This window comes from Pantherophis guttatus, chromosome 6, assembly GCF_059756535.1.
Source record: "Pantherophis guttatus breed Tessera chromosome 6, ASM5975653v1, whole genome shotgun sequence".
Taxonomy (NCBI): domain Eukaryota; kingdom Metazoa; phylum Chordata; class Lepidosauria; order Squamata; family Colubridae; genus Pantherophis; species Pantherophis guttatus.
In genome coordinates, this window is record NC_142068.1 from 25,745,453 (window position 1) to 25,761,390 (window position 15,938).

General features: G+C 38.2%; 1 protein-coding gene across 4 annotated transcripts in view; it reads left to right on the plus strand.

Moving 5' to 3' along the window:
* The window catches only part of PLCH1 (phospholipase C eta 1), a 128,003-nt gene that overhangs the window by 7,534 nt on the left and 104,531 nt on the right, over positions 1–15,938 (plus strand). For all 4 annotated transcript variants that reach the window (XM_034439165.3, XM_087872555.1, XM_087872556.1 and 1 more), the window contains exon 2: positions 5,397–5,514. In XM_034439165.3, the coding sequence (XP_034295056.2) occupies positions 5,436–5,514 (79 nt within the window). In that variant the 5' untranslated portion in view covers positions 5,397–5,435. The remainder of the gene's footprint in view (positions 1–5,396; positions 5,515–15,938) is intronic.

The following is a 15,938-nucleotide window of genomic DNA, read 5'->3' on the forward strand; positions in this document are numbered from 1 at the left end:
TGATCTTGGGACTGAACTTATCCTGACAACTGTGGATTCAAACAGAAAATATGACACCTTGCCGAAACATTTAACATTAAAAGAGACTGAGATCACCTGTGTTTTACTCATGAAACTGATATGTATTTCTCCATATTACAGAATAATAGATGATATAAAAGTACATTTTTTTTGCCTACATGGTACAACTTTCTGCTGCAGTTAATTGGAATCAAAAGTAAAAGAGTGCATTTTATTTTAGAGATTTATTTAATGAAAAATATACATATTGATGTTTCATTTGTGAAAGCAAAGTTTAGGTGACTTTACACAGCCTATTTTAGTGTTTCCCTAGAAATGTTGTCCCTTTTGGGTATGAGAGATCATTTGATATAGATTAAATGGTAGATTTATTTTGAACATCAGTTATAACGAGTGAACCCTTCATGTGTCAGTGAGCAATGGCTGACATTGTAAAGATACATGAGGATTCCAATTTACACCCAAGGTCATTTATTGAATGCATAGCTTGGCCACATGATTTTTCTCTGGAAAACATTAACTCTCTATTGATTGACTGTTAATGCATAATGTCATTTTAGTAGATGTGCTTTCCGCAAATTGGTACCATCCTGATTTGTTGGATTATAGACTGTAACATTACCACCCAACATGACATTGTAAATACTTCTCTGAACTGCTCTAGACAAGATGTCACATTTTGATTGATCCTAGAGTGGAGTACTGTCTCCTTATTTCTAATCAGATTAGTATGAGGACACAGTTGTGTTTCTAACAAATCAATCATTACTGGAGCAGTTTTGGTTTCCCACAGGAGGGTAAGGAAATTAAGCCAAGAATATTTTGATTTGTCAAAACTGATGTAAACATTTGACATAAGACAGTTTTGACAAAAGTCAGTTATCATATACTGGAATTGCAGGAACACCAAACAACTGTTGAAAAATGACCCATCCAATTTACTTATTAAAAACACTAGCAACTTACTCACCCTCCTGTCCCTTGCTACTTTGGTCTTTTTTGTTGTCCAATATTTTAAGACTAAAGTAATTGTAGCTTGCCTCCATCTTGGCCCTCTGTCTAGAATACCAGTAGAAATATGTAGGTCTTCTGCCATCGTTCACAGTCTTTATTTTGATTGAACTTTTTAGTGCAAAGGAAGCATTCTATTTGACTGAAGTGAGAAGAAGTTGCACAGTAGCTAGAACAAGAAGACATGTTTAGAGACTGGATCCCCAGTGGGTTTTGGAAGGCATAATTCCAAGGGACTATTGATTTGGATCATGTTGCTGCAGGAAAACTGGCAAGGGAGGGTGAAAACAGCAATGCAGAATAGCAGTAGACTTATAGACTTATATACCGCTTCATAGTGCTTTTACAGCCATCTCTAAGCGGTTTACAGAGTCAGCATATTGCCCTCAACAATCTGGGTCCTCATTTTACCCACCTCGGAAGGAGGGAAGGCTAAGTCAACCTTGAGCCGGTGAGATTTGAACTGCTGAACTGCAGCTAGCAATCAGCTGAAGTAGCCTGCAGTACTGCACTCTAACCACTGCACCACCTCAGCTCTATTGTTTTTGCATGTAAGTTGACTGTTGAAGATCCTGAAGAAAATCTATTGCCTGCTAATGTAATATCATAACAATACAGGTTGGTGATTGAATTGACACATTGCATTGGGCCATTAAATGTTTGGTTTTGGTTTTGACCAGATCCTAGCCATTATAGTGTATAAATCTTGCAGCATTATTTATTGGCTGGTTCAATAAATTGTTATTAAGTGATGTCTTAGTGCAATGCGTAAATCAAGATTATTTGCTATGTAGGATAAACAGGAGATTGTTATTATAATTGCATCTTGTTTGTTCTCTTTCCCCTTATATCTACTTTGCCACTTAATTGTTAGGAAGTATATTTTAATCCTCATTCTACTCTTTATTCTACTTTGGCACTTTATTTTTAGGAATAAAATGTTGGATTTTCATTTGATTATGTAATACTCTAAAGAATTGGGTTTTTTATTTTTTTGCAATAACAAAGCAACATTATAATTGTGACTTGATGTTAAGCCCCATCAGACTGTCACTCTCAGGCAAAAAGAACCATATTGGATGTCTGGAAAGATGTGTATTGGTAATAAGGTATTGTAACAGACTCTTGGAAGCCTGTCAAAGAAATTCTTCAGACAATTTATATCTAATTAATTAAAGCAGATTTACTTTAAGTGTCTTTTTCATGTTTCCTTTCTTCCCTAGACAATGAATAATCTCCTCCCCCCCCCCCTCCTCCTCCTCCTCCTCCTCCTCCTCCTCCTCCTCCTGATTTGTATGGGTTTCCATCTCATTTGATCTCATCTAAGTAATTCTGCCTGGCTCACAACATCAAAAACCAATATACAAACATATAAAAACTGTTCATAATCTATTTAAAATAGTCCAATTCGCTTCTTATCTTGTTCCCTGTACAGTTACACATTCTGTCATATTTGATAGCTGCATCTACTTAGCCTGGATTATACCCCCTTCTCATCTCTCTCCCTCTCTCTCTCTCTCTCTCTCTCTCTCCCTCTCTCCCTCTCTCTCTCTCTCTCTCTCTCTCTCTCTCTCTCTCTCTCTCCCCCCCTCTCATCTCTCGCACTCAAGATCCTATTGTGTCATTCTGCTGCATCTCTAGATCAAGTCACCATCTAAGAAGATGGTGTAATGCAATCAATTTTTTTCTGGCATGCCTTTTTTCTTTTTCCATGAAAAAAACAGTTGCAGTATTGAAACTATGGCTAACAACTTGAGGGAGAAAAAGAAAGCCAGATGGCTTGCTTGTCAGCATTCACTTGTGCCATTACCCAGCTGGCAAGCAATTCAGAGGGAAAAAAATGACAGCATGATCACATGTTCCTAAAGGATGGATGAGGGACTCTAGGGAGGCAAAAACATGGAAAGGGAGAGACATACAGCTGTCATGTTTTAAAAACCAATAAGGAGAGAGGTTTGTATCTACCACCTGGTGTGTTAAGGTTGCTCTAAGAAGGATAGTAGAGAAGGTTGACTCTCTCCTGGGGACAGTGCAAAAGAAATGGTCAATCTCAGGTTTAGAAATCTGGTTGTTATATAATCCAGATATTGCAGGTTTTCAACCTGGTATAATTTTTCCACATGGCAAGTAAAACATAATGTGTTTGTACTTTATAAAAAAAGAATAAAATTAATTTGGGGATGTAAGGTAAGGATTATTTTCAGAAATGACTTACTGTATAAAGAAGCACTCTTGGCAGTTAATCTTATGGCTAGGAAAAAAAGCTGAATAATATACACACAGACTACATTGATAATGTGTAATCACTTTAGAATTGATTAACATGGCCTTTGCAATTAACATAGTCTAAATATAGATCTGAGAGCTTCTGGGGAAGAACAGTTTCTCCCAGGCCATCTCAAGATGAAACATGTGCGGCATTAAACATTTAAACTGGGTGTAGAATTCATTTCAGTGTCCAATTTAATTAAAGATTGGGTCAGTGCTCCCTTATATTCCTTAGGATAATTGCTTTCTAGGCTGAAGAAACAAACTGAACTGTAACAATCTGCTGTTCTGATCCAACGGCAAAGCTAAGGAGATCCATGTGTGGTGCCATGTATGCTGTCTTCACATAATTGTCATAGATTATGAAGGAATAATCAGTGAAGGAATGGAAATGACTGGTGGTAGGCAATAGAGAAAAGAGGCAAGTTAAGAAATTGGCCAAGTGTAAGTGGCTCAGGCAAGCTAAGATGGGAATGAATGGTACATTATGATTACTAGGACCAGGAATGGTACATTATGGTTATCTATAGAGGAGATATATCATCCTAAGCTTGGTATCTCCATTCACTTGTTTTGAAAGAAGAGCTTGGAAATGTTCTCTCATTGAGACTTCCTGGTCGAACATGGCAAACTAGCACGTCTCCACAAACAATAACACAGAATGTCACAGAGACCAATAGCCAGGAGATATGCTTGAATTAATGGAGCTTCTCCAGATAAGAAGCCATGAGATTGCCGGCATGAAGTCTGGGGGAAGGAGCTCCTCGTGAAGCAGTCTGGTGGGTCTGGAGCCCAAATGGTGTTTTATGCCCATCCTATAATATTTTCATGTATTAATTTCTATATCTAAAAATGCATATGGCAGGATATTGCCATGGCAGTTTTTTTTTGCAGACATAAAGTTGTGACCAAAATTGTGGAAACCTTTTGGGGAAAGTGTATTTTTGAGGTTTGATGGCTAATTACCCCACTTTTTTTGTGGGGGGAGTTTCAAGATAATCATATCCCACTCCTGGAATGGCCTGGGAACAGCCCAGACCTTAACCCAATTGAAAATCTATGGAGCTGACTAAAGAAACTTGTTAGTCAGAAGCGACCCAGCAATAAAACCCAGTTAATGGAAGCAATCATTCGATCTTGGTTTCACATTATAACAGCTGCAGGACTAAAAGAGTTGGTTCACTCCATGGGAAGACATTGTAAGGCTGTAATTCATGCTAAAGATTACCCAACTATTAACTGACATGGTAATTTTTGTGTATCTCGTTTTTTCTACGTGTTTCACTTTTCTTCTTTATACTGTAACTGCTATTCTAATAGCAAATCCTTCATAAAAATTATTGTGTTACATTCTTGATTAAATTATCTTTCCGATGATATATAATTTTATGGTACTACTACCCCAGAAAAGTGATGTTATTAGCTAGTTTTATAAAATACACTTTTTCCAAAAGGTTTCCACCATTTTGGCCACTACTGTAGAAGTGACTCTGAGGACCACCAAGGGAGTTTGAAGCCATGCAGCTCTGGGAAATGTATGACTTCAGTTGCTATGCCTCTCTGAAACTCTTTTTCCACTGGAAATTGAGGCATGAATATCATTTTTTTTTTTTTTGCACTTTGCCTTAAAATAGCAAGATTGGAATAGATTTCTAGTAAGAATTAAGAGAAATGTCTTAATGGTAAAAGCTCTAATAATGGAATATGGTGCATTGCAGATCCTATATTTAGCAATAGGTTAGACTAGGTGACCTCCAAGCTTCTTTATAACACAATTTTATATCATTTTATATGATTCTATATAAAATGAAGCTATTCATCTACATTATTAGAAATCAGTGTCTTACATTTCATCCATTCAGAAGCTTTCGCCTCCCTGCTTTCCCTGGGGAAATGTAATAATATACAAATTGCTTTAGTGATTACACTAGAATGGCCAAGGTTGAAAAAGTAATGCTGGAAACGTTTAGAATGAAATTATATTTTTAGTTTGTACTGATGTTGGCCCCCAAATGTAATTTCTTTCTTTGAATGAATTTCACTAGATTGTTTTTCTTAACTCTGTGCATTGCCAACACTTTTTCTTTCCTTTGCAGAGTAAACAGTCTTTGACATTAAGAAGAAAGTTTCTGACAATGAGTTACTGGAACTTGGACAAAAGAAATTGTCTTCAATACTGCAGACATTTTTTGGTGGACAATAGTGTTTTTCATGGTAAGATGTATATTATCGCTTCAGGTTTTTTGTTGTCTCCATTTACTTACTTCCATTTAAATACATCTGAAATTACACTGTGGTGCCTCCTGAATCAATGGCTCCTATTTATTCTTATTTATCTCTTATTAAGCCATATAAAAGCTGAGTTTAGTTTTGAAAGTGGATTACTTGCTTACTCATTGGCTACATTTTGTGCAAATTGTAATGGCAACCAACGAAATGTATGCATTCTGTGGAAATATTTAAGCTACTTATTCAGGTCCCAGTGTTTCTTTTGTATTAGTTGTAGATGTGTTTACTGAAATCTACCCTGTCAATTCCAAAATGAATTGCTTTGATATGCCCTTCTCAGTTAGGGTCCAGGCTGGAATGTACTAATTTCTATGATTTTACACTACTGCAAATTTTTATTGTCATTCTTGAGTAAAAGAAAAGAAAACAAAATGGGATCAAAATGCATTTAAGAATATTTTTTTCAAGATGCAATAGGTTTACAAATATGTCATTCTGTCTATTTGACGTGCTGCTTATAGTTCTATATTACTACTGTTCAGTTTGCTATTTTAGAATGCATCTATTATTTCACTTCTGGATTTTAAACTGACATTTAATAATATAACAACTCTTTAGAAACTTGCTGGACATACACTTTTGAAGTCAATAAAATGTGCAGTTAACCTGCCTAAGTAATCTGTGAAAATCTATGGTTTGAGTCATACTTAAGGGTAGACTACTCAAGGTAGAAACATTCCTAATTTCTTTTTATATACCATTAATTGCAGTATAATGATAGATTGATCTTGACAGCAACGATGGGTAGGGGAGATTCTTTCCATACTGTTTTTAAAAATCACTGCACCTCCCTTGGTCAACTGAGTAGGAAAACAAACAACAATCCTATTATGCTAATGGGGTCAACACTCTATTGTAATTAAATGAATATAAGTCTAAATGCACTTACATTTATATGAATGTGCTTCTCAAAGTCCATTTTTGCACTCTTGCCCTTTAAAACTATACTACATAACATACTATATGTACTATACCTCAGGGGCAAAGAATCAGTCAGCACCATATGTTAAGTTCCAGTTAAGAAGATTTATTGCTCATGCCTATATACAAGAAGCTAATTAACGGTCAACATTGAATTGATAAGAGTCAACAGAATTCAAGGAGGATTGGACTTGGATTGGTTGACAGAACATAATGGCTCCAGACTGATTCTTCTCTTGATTGCACTACATGATACTACATATCGATCTTGTACATTTTTTTTAAAAAAAGGCAACATGAAAAACAGTCCTAAAATGAGCAGCTTATATAATTGTAGTGATCCTATAAGAAGTACCTGAGTAAATAAAGAAAGATACATTAATGAATCTTGCTCAAGGTCGAATTTTAAACTATTTCTGAATCAAGAATCAAGGACTTGCAAGCACAAGCAAAAACTGAATTTATTGCTTGAACTTAAATCTACGGAGTAACTCACTAGAGGGCAGCATATGATTTGAAATGAACAATATCATTTACTAATGTTTTCAGTTTACAGCCTGAAACCATATACAATTAGCATTTTCTGGTCTCGGGATACTATTATTAAGAATTATTTTATTTAAAACAATGTATAATTTCAAAGAATGTGATGTTTATAAATGGAGAAAAATAATTACTAAAGTATATAAATTAAGCTCAGTATACCAATGAAGCACATTGGATTATTGTATAATATGAAAAAGAATATAAATCTCTGACCTTAATGCCAAAATTTCCACTGTACTATAAAAAAAAGAATGAAAAGAAACAAAAATTAAGTAGAAGAAAAAAATCCCTACTAAAATAGTGTAGATAAATATTTGGTTTCTGACTTCCAACTTCTGTGTATTCCAACTAATTTACATTGCTTATAATCATAAACTTTAGAAACCATAGTCTAAATATTTGTATTTGCCATGATATATAGTATACATGGAAATCATTTTTGCCTAAATTTAAACTCTCTCTCTGTGTGTGTGTGTATAAATATAAATTCCCAGTCAGATATTGTCAATCTGTCTTTTCCAATGCTGTGTAACGTCTGTCCTCCCAGCTGCAAGCATATATCTTAGTAAATTATAGTGTTATTTATTCATATGATATAACATTATACCTAATAAAAAGAATTGTGGTTTCATTCAAATTGTTAAAATTCTCTGAAAGATGCTATGTATCAGTGGTGGGTTTTTAAATTTTTTTACTACTGGTTCTGTGGGCGTGGCTTGGTGGGCATGGCATGGCTTGGTGGGTGTGGCTTGGTGGCGTGGCAGGGGAAGGATACTGTAAAATCTCCATTCCCACCCACTCCAGGGGGTGGTTATTACAAAATCCCCATTTCCACCCGATCAGCTGGGATTCAGGAGGCAGAGAATAGATGGGGGCGGGGCCAGTCAGAGGTATTTACTGGTTCTCCGAACTACTCAAAATTTCCGCTACTGGTTCTCCAGAACTGGTCAGTACCTGCTGAAACCCACCTCTGCTATGTATGTGTTGGGGCATTACTAATACAGGTGAGCAATAGTTAAAAAGGTGAAAATTGTCTTTGGGCCTTGGATTGAAATCCCTTTTCTTTTTCTTTTTTTTTACAATTCCTGTTTCAAGTTCAGTTTTGTTTTCCTATATCAGTTGAATTTATCATGAGATATGGTGCTAGTTTGGACCAGTTCATGGAAGCCATAGAAATCAATGGTTAGTAGTCTTGATGGCCGTGTGACTGCTACTGTAAAAACAAAATGGTGGACTAGAAGAGAAAGGGGTTTAATCCCGCAGGGTGTTGCTTATGTTCTTAGGACTCTACAGCTCAACTTCTTGCAGGCCTTAACTTTGACTCTACATGCAGTTCTGGGCTGGAAGATACTTTGATGCTAGAAATGCCTGTTTTTGTTGCAGTTTATTTTCAGTGGTTTTCTGCTAGCTATATAGTAAAACTAGAAATCAAAGCCCTGACCAAAGACTGTGGATTCATTCAGAAATGCTGAAAAAAGCACAAGCCTAAAGTGCTAGAACTTGAAGTAACAAGAGAGAAGCTTTATTCTCCCTAATACCATACTAGGAATAGAGTCGGTAGTCCCAAAGGTGCTTTTTCAAGAGACAACTGAACTTTTTTTGGCTTTTCTTTGAACCAAAACCAAAAAAGTCCAGTTCCCTCTTGAAAAGCACCCTTGGGACAATTGTGACCTGAATGACTAAGTATTTCCATAGACAATAGAATTGGTAGTATTGTCAGTGGAGAATAGATGCAATATGCTCTCACTCATTTGGGTCTCCCAATTATATTAGTTGTGCTTTCAAAGAAAGCTGGTTTAGAGAACTCAGAAGAATTAAAGAGAAGATCACTATCAGAGCTGTCAGACCTGGTAATCCAGATAAGAAGTACAAACCATGAGTACTAACACTACATTCATTGTAAAGTCACAGTAACTGAATCTTGTAAGACTGAAAGCATTTATCTTCTCCTTAACTTTAACTTTCCAGGAAAATTTTTGAGATGCTTCCTATATCTCTTTTCTTCTGTGGGCTAAGATACTTTTTGCACAAAGCTTGTCTATCTTGCAGCACTTCCTTTTATCTGCTAAAGTAATTCCCACAGACCATTACAAGCACTTTAATGCTCTTCCTCTTTTCTCCCTCATAATTACTGCAGCACTTGACTTCATTCTGTTTTTTCTGTGCAAGTGGTATGCTGATGGCTTTTGGCAGTGATAGTTGAAACTTACACCAACTGGCATTGCAGATCGTGGTTTCTGAATAAAATATAATTCAATAGGCTAACACAATGTACTGAAATTTAATTCATGGATTTCAACTTCAGTTAAAGTCAGTTAAATGTTACATATTTTCATATCTTCTATTGCTGACTTGATCCAATGATGTGACCTAGAGAAATTTCGATCCCCGAGCTTGCGCTCTCCAGATGTTGGCAATGCAGCTGCCAGGTAGATCTGTAGCCCAACACAGATGGAACATACCAAATTGAAAAAAAAAATTGCTTCAATCATTATTTTTATATGGATGAAAGTACTTGCTTGCTGTTAACAATAATAGTTTTTTATGCAATTGATATGTTTCCTTTGGGTTAAAAAGGATAGGTTATTTAATTTTTTGCCTATCTGTTGTTTCATTTTTTTGCAGCAGAAACCTGATTTAATGTTAATTTTGATATGAATATAAAAAGGAGCAAAAATCTAATATCCATAGCTGAAGCTAGAATTACAATTAGCATGTATTAATTCAAATTCTTATCATCTTGGAAGCATAATATTCACCAGGCTGAGGGCAGAAGTAGAGAAGGCTGCAGATATTAATGATTAGCATCTCATTTTTTATTGCAAGAGAGTAAAATATGGAAAGTTTCTGAAAGCAACTAGGGTGGATTAAGGGGATTTAAAAAAATTTTTAGGGGTCTGCCAGTTAGCTGAAAATCTGGAACTTTTCTATATTTTCAAAACATTGCTACTGCTCTCTAATGAGAGGTTGGTGTGTTTGTATACATGGAGAAATAAGAAAATTAGAAAATTAGAAGTTTGGGTTTTTTCTCATAGTAAGTGGATAATAAGGACAAGTTCTCTCATTACAGATTACAGGTGGATTTAAATAATAGGAAGGTGGATTCCAACAGAAGGTTAAAAAAAGAATTAACAGTAAGAGCAGTTTGAGAATGGATGCAATAAACCAGAGAAGTAATGAGTTCCCCTTCACTGAATATTTTCACCTAGAGGTTAGATCCCCATCTGTCTGAGACGCTTTAATTTGGATTCCTTAGCAAAAGATGGAAAAATGATCCAAATACCTCAGCCATATGATTCTTTAATTCTACTAAGAAATGAGTTCTCAATCATATGGTAAGAAAGTCTTGAAAACTGTTATCATTGGGAGGGATTACTTCCCTCCCAATTACAGTGATATTCTCTAAAATTATTTTTTCTTAATCCATAATCATCTAAAGAGAAAGTGTATCATAGAATTCTATAGGGACTTGAAATGTATATGTACTGTATGACTTATAATATGTGTGAACTCACACTTAACTTTTGGGTTCCCTGCGGAAGAGTAGCTAGTGGCAAATTGCCTCTGTACCAGAATATGTTAATAATTTTAAAATCTGCTAATTGGCCACAGAGAACTGCTCCACTAGTCTTAATCATGTAACAAAAATATCCAGCTCCCTGCTATGAACAGGCTTCTGGGCAACAATTTTGCAGGCCCAGAATGTCTGGCGGTTGCTAAGTTGCAGATGGCTGATCTGTTTGTTTGAATATTAATTTCTTTAGAACAATACATTTATAAACTAATAATTAATAACATTTTGAGTTACAATTTAAGTTGTTTTTATATTTATTTTATTTATTTATTTATAATTTAATTTATATACCGCCCCCGTCCCGAAGGACTCGGGGCAGTGTACAGCCAATTAAAAACACAAAATACAACAACAGTTTTAAAATAGTTAAAAGTATTAAACAATTTTGGCCAGAATTTAAAACCCAAAATTTAAAACACCAATTTAAAAATCATTTACATAGATAGCCCTGCCTGGCGGAACAGCAGGGTCTTAAGGGCACAGCGAAACACACAGAGGTCGGAGATCTTGCGAATTTCCGGGGGCAGTTTGTTCCACAGGGCAGGAGCTCCCACGGAGAAGGCCCTTCCCCTGGGTGTTGCCAGCTGGCATTACTTGGACGATGGCACCCTGAGGAGTCCCTCTCTGAGGGAGCGAATTGGCCGGTGGGAGGCTACTGGTGGCAGAAGTCGGTCTCGAAGGTATCCAGGTCCTGAGCCATGGAGCGCTTTAAAGGTGGTAACCAACACCTTGAATTGCACCCGGAAGACCACTGGGAGCACCCGGAAGACCACGCAGGAGAGGTATCACATGGGCGCAACGATTCGCACCCATAACCACCCATGCAGCCGCATTCTGGACCAGCTGGAGCTTCCGAGTGCTCTTCAAGGGGAGCCCCATGTAGAGAGCATTACAGTAGTCCAGCCAGGAGGTGACAAGGGCGTGAGTGACCGTGCGTAAGGCGTCCCAGCCCAAAAAGGGCCGCAACTGGCGGATCAGGTGAACCTGATAGAAAGCCCCCCTGGCCACGGCCATCATATGTTCTTCTAAAGACAGCCGTGCATCCAGGAGGACACCCAGATTGAGAGCCCTCTCTGTGGGGAGTAAAGCTTCACCCCCAATAGTCAGCGATGGCACCAGCTGACTATATCGGGACGCTGGAAGCCACAGCCACAGCCACTTGGTCTTGGAAGGGTTGAGTCTGAGCCTATTTCTCCCCATCCAGACCCGTATGGCCTCCAGGCAGCGGGACATCACAAGGGCATCATTGGGGTGGTCTGGGGTGGAGATGTGCAACTGAGTGTCATCAGCGTACTGATGGACTCTCACCCCAAAACCACGGATGATCTCACCCAGCGGCTTCACATTATATGAGGTTAATGACGCTTGGTTGATTTATTTTTTTCAGTCTTAGTTACGTGAGATCTATCCTGACATTAAGTGGAAAGAGGACATGATTTTGCCAGACAGATTAAAACAAACAATAAATTTGTTTTATTGATTCTGGGATTTTTGGGTGGGGGGAGCGGGGCTAGAAATATAGTTGTTTACCATTTGTTTGATTCCTCACCCAGTGGTGAACTTTTTTGATTGACAAATTTTACAAAATAGTCCTGAATTCACTTTGCTGAAAATGGTTTTCCTCTTTTGATCCCTTCCTTGGATACATCAGTATTGAGTGAACTGAGCAATATTAGGAAGTCATGTTAAATCAATCATGCTCAGGCATGCCACCTGCTGTTTTTCTGGTTATTAGAATTAACTACAGTATATCACTGTACACATAGTCCTCAACCTATGACTACAATTGAGCCCAAAATTTATCTTGCTAAGTAAGAAATTTGTTAATTTCTCACTTGAAATTTGAGTTTTGCCCCATTTTATGATTTTTCTTGCCACATTTGTTAAGTGAATCACTGCAGTTCTTAAATTAGTAACAGGGTTGTGAAATGAATTTGGTTTTCCCATTGACATTTCTTGTCAGAAGATCACAAAGAGGGTCACATAACTCAGGAATACTGCAACCGTCATAAATGTGAGTCAGTTGTCAAGCATCCAAATGTAAATAATGTGACCATAGGGATGCTGCAGTGGTCACAAGTGTGAAAAATGGTGATCAGTCACTTTTTTCAGTGCCGTTATATCTTTAAATGGTCACTAAATGACAGCTTGGAACGTGACAGAACTGTTGTAAGTTGAGGACTACTTGTAGTTGATTTAGACTATCATTAGAATGTGTTGTAGATCTTGTTGTTTTATATGTGGGTACCTTATATAAGAGAATCCGAGCTGAGGTGGTGCAGTGGTTAGGGTGCAGTACTGCAGCTACTTCAGCTGACTACTAGTTCAGCAGATCAGCGGATCAAATCTCACCAGCTCAAGGTTGACTCAGCCTTCCATCCTTCCAAGGTGGGTAAAATGAGGACCCAGATTGTTGGGGGTAATATGCTATTTAGGATACTGTCTTTGGTGTAAGCTGCCCAGAGTCCTCGGAGAGTGGGCGGCATAGACATATGAATAATAAATAATAAAAATAAATAAATCCAAATGATGAGTCACAAACCCTCTAGGCATCCAGAGCTTTGTGCTTCTTTTACACCTTGCAGAAAGATGATGATTCCTTTACAAGAAGCCAGCCCATCTGGGGTGCCTGGTAGGGATAGGTAGGCTCAGCACCAGGCCCCAGGAAAATATGCCCCAGGAAGAGGGGTAAAATGAGACTAGGAAAGTAAGCCTCAGCCATCGCTGGGTCCTCTTGTGCAGCAGTAGTGGCTTGGAGCTGTTGAAGGAGCCATTGCTAAAAGCACAAAGGCTGCTGAAGGAAAGTCCTGGCTATAGGAACATAATAGTACGCGGGAATGACTTCGGCCAACAGAAGGAAGTGCAGCAGACTAGACAATAGTCAAGAAAGAGGCAATTGAGCCCACAGAATATGCACAGTTGCACACAGTAAACTCTCACAAAAGAACCTCCTTAGTTTCTTGCATGCAAAGGTGAGTGAGGGAGAGATATACTTTCAGACTTACAAGATTCTGTAATTTTACAATAAAGTTAGAGCTAATACTTCTAGGTGTACTTTTTGCCTGGACTACCTTCAAGATTGATATTGATGTTCAGACTGATTGTCAGGTATGCTTCCTTCAAAATCCAGGAAAGAATGACCCAAACTCCATATTTTATAGAGATTAGTACTTTTATTGAAAATGAAGCGATCGCAACCCAGGTAAAGCTGGAACTAAGCAAAACGCGTGAAATTGCATCTAGAAAGCATCTCCCCCCCCTTGTCCATCGTCCATCATCCAATACACAGGTCTCCCAAAGGTCAGGTGGAATCACATCTGGCAACGTCATCCATCAGGAATGTAATGACGGTTGGTCTGACGGCTCCTTTGGAGAATCGGTTTCATTTCTTGGAAAGACTCCTCCTGCGCCCTTCCCCCCTTCGCCCCCCTAACTGTTTCCCACCCATTACTTATGGGTGGCAGCTGAAGCAGTAAAAGCGGAGGCTGACACTGATCTTGTAAGTCTGAAAGTCTGCAACTTTCCTCTCCTGTTATCTTCATAGTCCAAAAAATTAGGGAGGGTCCCTTCCCTTCCATGTGGTATTTATCATGTGTCTATGGACTCAGTTCACTTATGTGACCATGGTCTGCAGATCATTCCCACATGCCATCACAAGAATTGTGTTCTGACAGCAACATTGAATGTGCAAGCTTAGGTTGCATAGTAACAGTTGGATTATTGCCAGATTGCATCTCTGCCCTGCTTGACAAGTGTCTTGTCAGAGCATCTTGACAATTTTATTCTAGCTTGGGGAAGGTTACATAAATTCATTTACTATTTTATGGGTCATGAGAACACAATTTCTGAGAAACCCCTTTCTAATGAGTTTGGACTGGTGGACTCATTTGAAATTTGAAGAGTATATTGTCCAGCCAGCACTCTTTAGAAAGATGAGAGGGTGACAAAGAAGAGATTAATAAGAGAGGAGCTTTGCAAGGAATTTAAGACTGGGGAAAGAATACACTGACTGCTTTCTCCAGAGAATAAACATCAAGATAAACATAATACTTGTGAAGGAAGCAGATTCGCCAAGCTTTAAAAGAGTATAATATAGCAGTTTTTCTTTAGGACTAATAGTTCATAAAGCAGAGAAATTCAAAGTTACCCACAATAGGTCCTATGGAGGTAGAAAATTAGCAGGGGAGGGATGCTTTTCAGTTTACTGAATAAATGTAATTTTGGGGCATAATCCGTGACATTTTGCTTTGCTCAATGGGCTTTTGGCAATCTGGGAGCAAGTTTGTTCCGTTGAAATCAAATTGTCTGAACTAGAGGTGCTTAGATAATCAGGGAGATACGTAGGTGAGACAAATTATGTAATAACGTTATCCGCCTTCCTAATATGAGTTGCCTGAACTGTGAAATGGACAGCAAATATATTGGATAAATAAAATAAATGATAGCTCTACTATCTGCAGTTTATGACTATTCGTTCAGTGCCTATTTGAAATTACAGTGGTGCTAAATCAAAAGAGTTACAACTCCTGCTCAAAGTTATGGCCATTGCAGTGGTGCTTTGGTTATGTGATAAAAATTTGGATTCTTGGCATTCATGCCCTTGGGAGAAAACTCTTGTAGAGCTGCTAAAAGCCCTATGTGAACAGGCTTCAGGAAAGAAGGTCTGGTGTGACGGGAGTTTCCTCAGATAGGCTGCATGGGCTTCTCCACAGCTGGAGAAAACCACCTGAAGATAAGCAATGTGAGTTTGATCCTTAGGAGTGCTGAGTAATAGGGGCAATCACATAGTTTCCACACTAAGGTTTCCACACTTTAGAGAACAGTGTGAGGCAGCCTTTGTGAGTGGCACTAGGGCTGAAGTAGAAGCCTGGGGCAGTGGCAGTTGGATGAGATGCTGAAGGCCCTGGGCCTCTACTTCAGGCTAGGTCCTGTGGTTGAATACTGCTGTGCAGGGCAGCCTAGATGGAGGAGGAGATAAGCAGGTGGGGGAGTTGCAGTTCCCTCACCTTCTGAGGCATCCTTGCGTTCTGCTTAATGACCTGCATGATCTCTTAATGATTGCAACTGGGAATACCAGTTGGGTGGTCATTAAGTGAAGTGGTCATGTGGGTGCCTTGACTTAAAACCACAATGATTTGTAACTTCAATTCCAGTCTCAATTCTGGTCATAAAGACCATCTGCATTGCTGTCTGGGAGAATGACACAGCCCTGAATCATCCTCAGCTGCTCAAGAAAAAGTCATTCCTGTTACTTCAATCTTTTCATTCAATCTTTTAAACTGGAAATGGCTGAGACAGATGTCAAGAC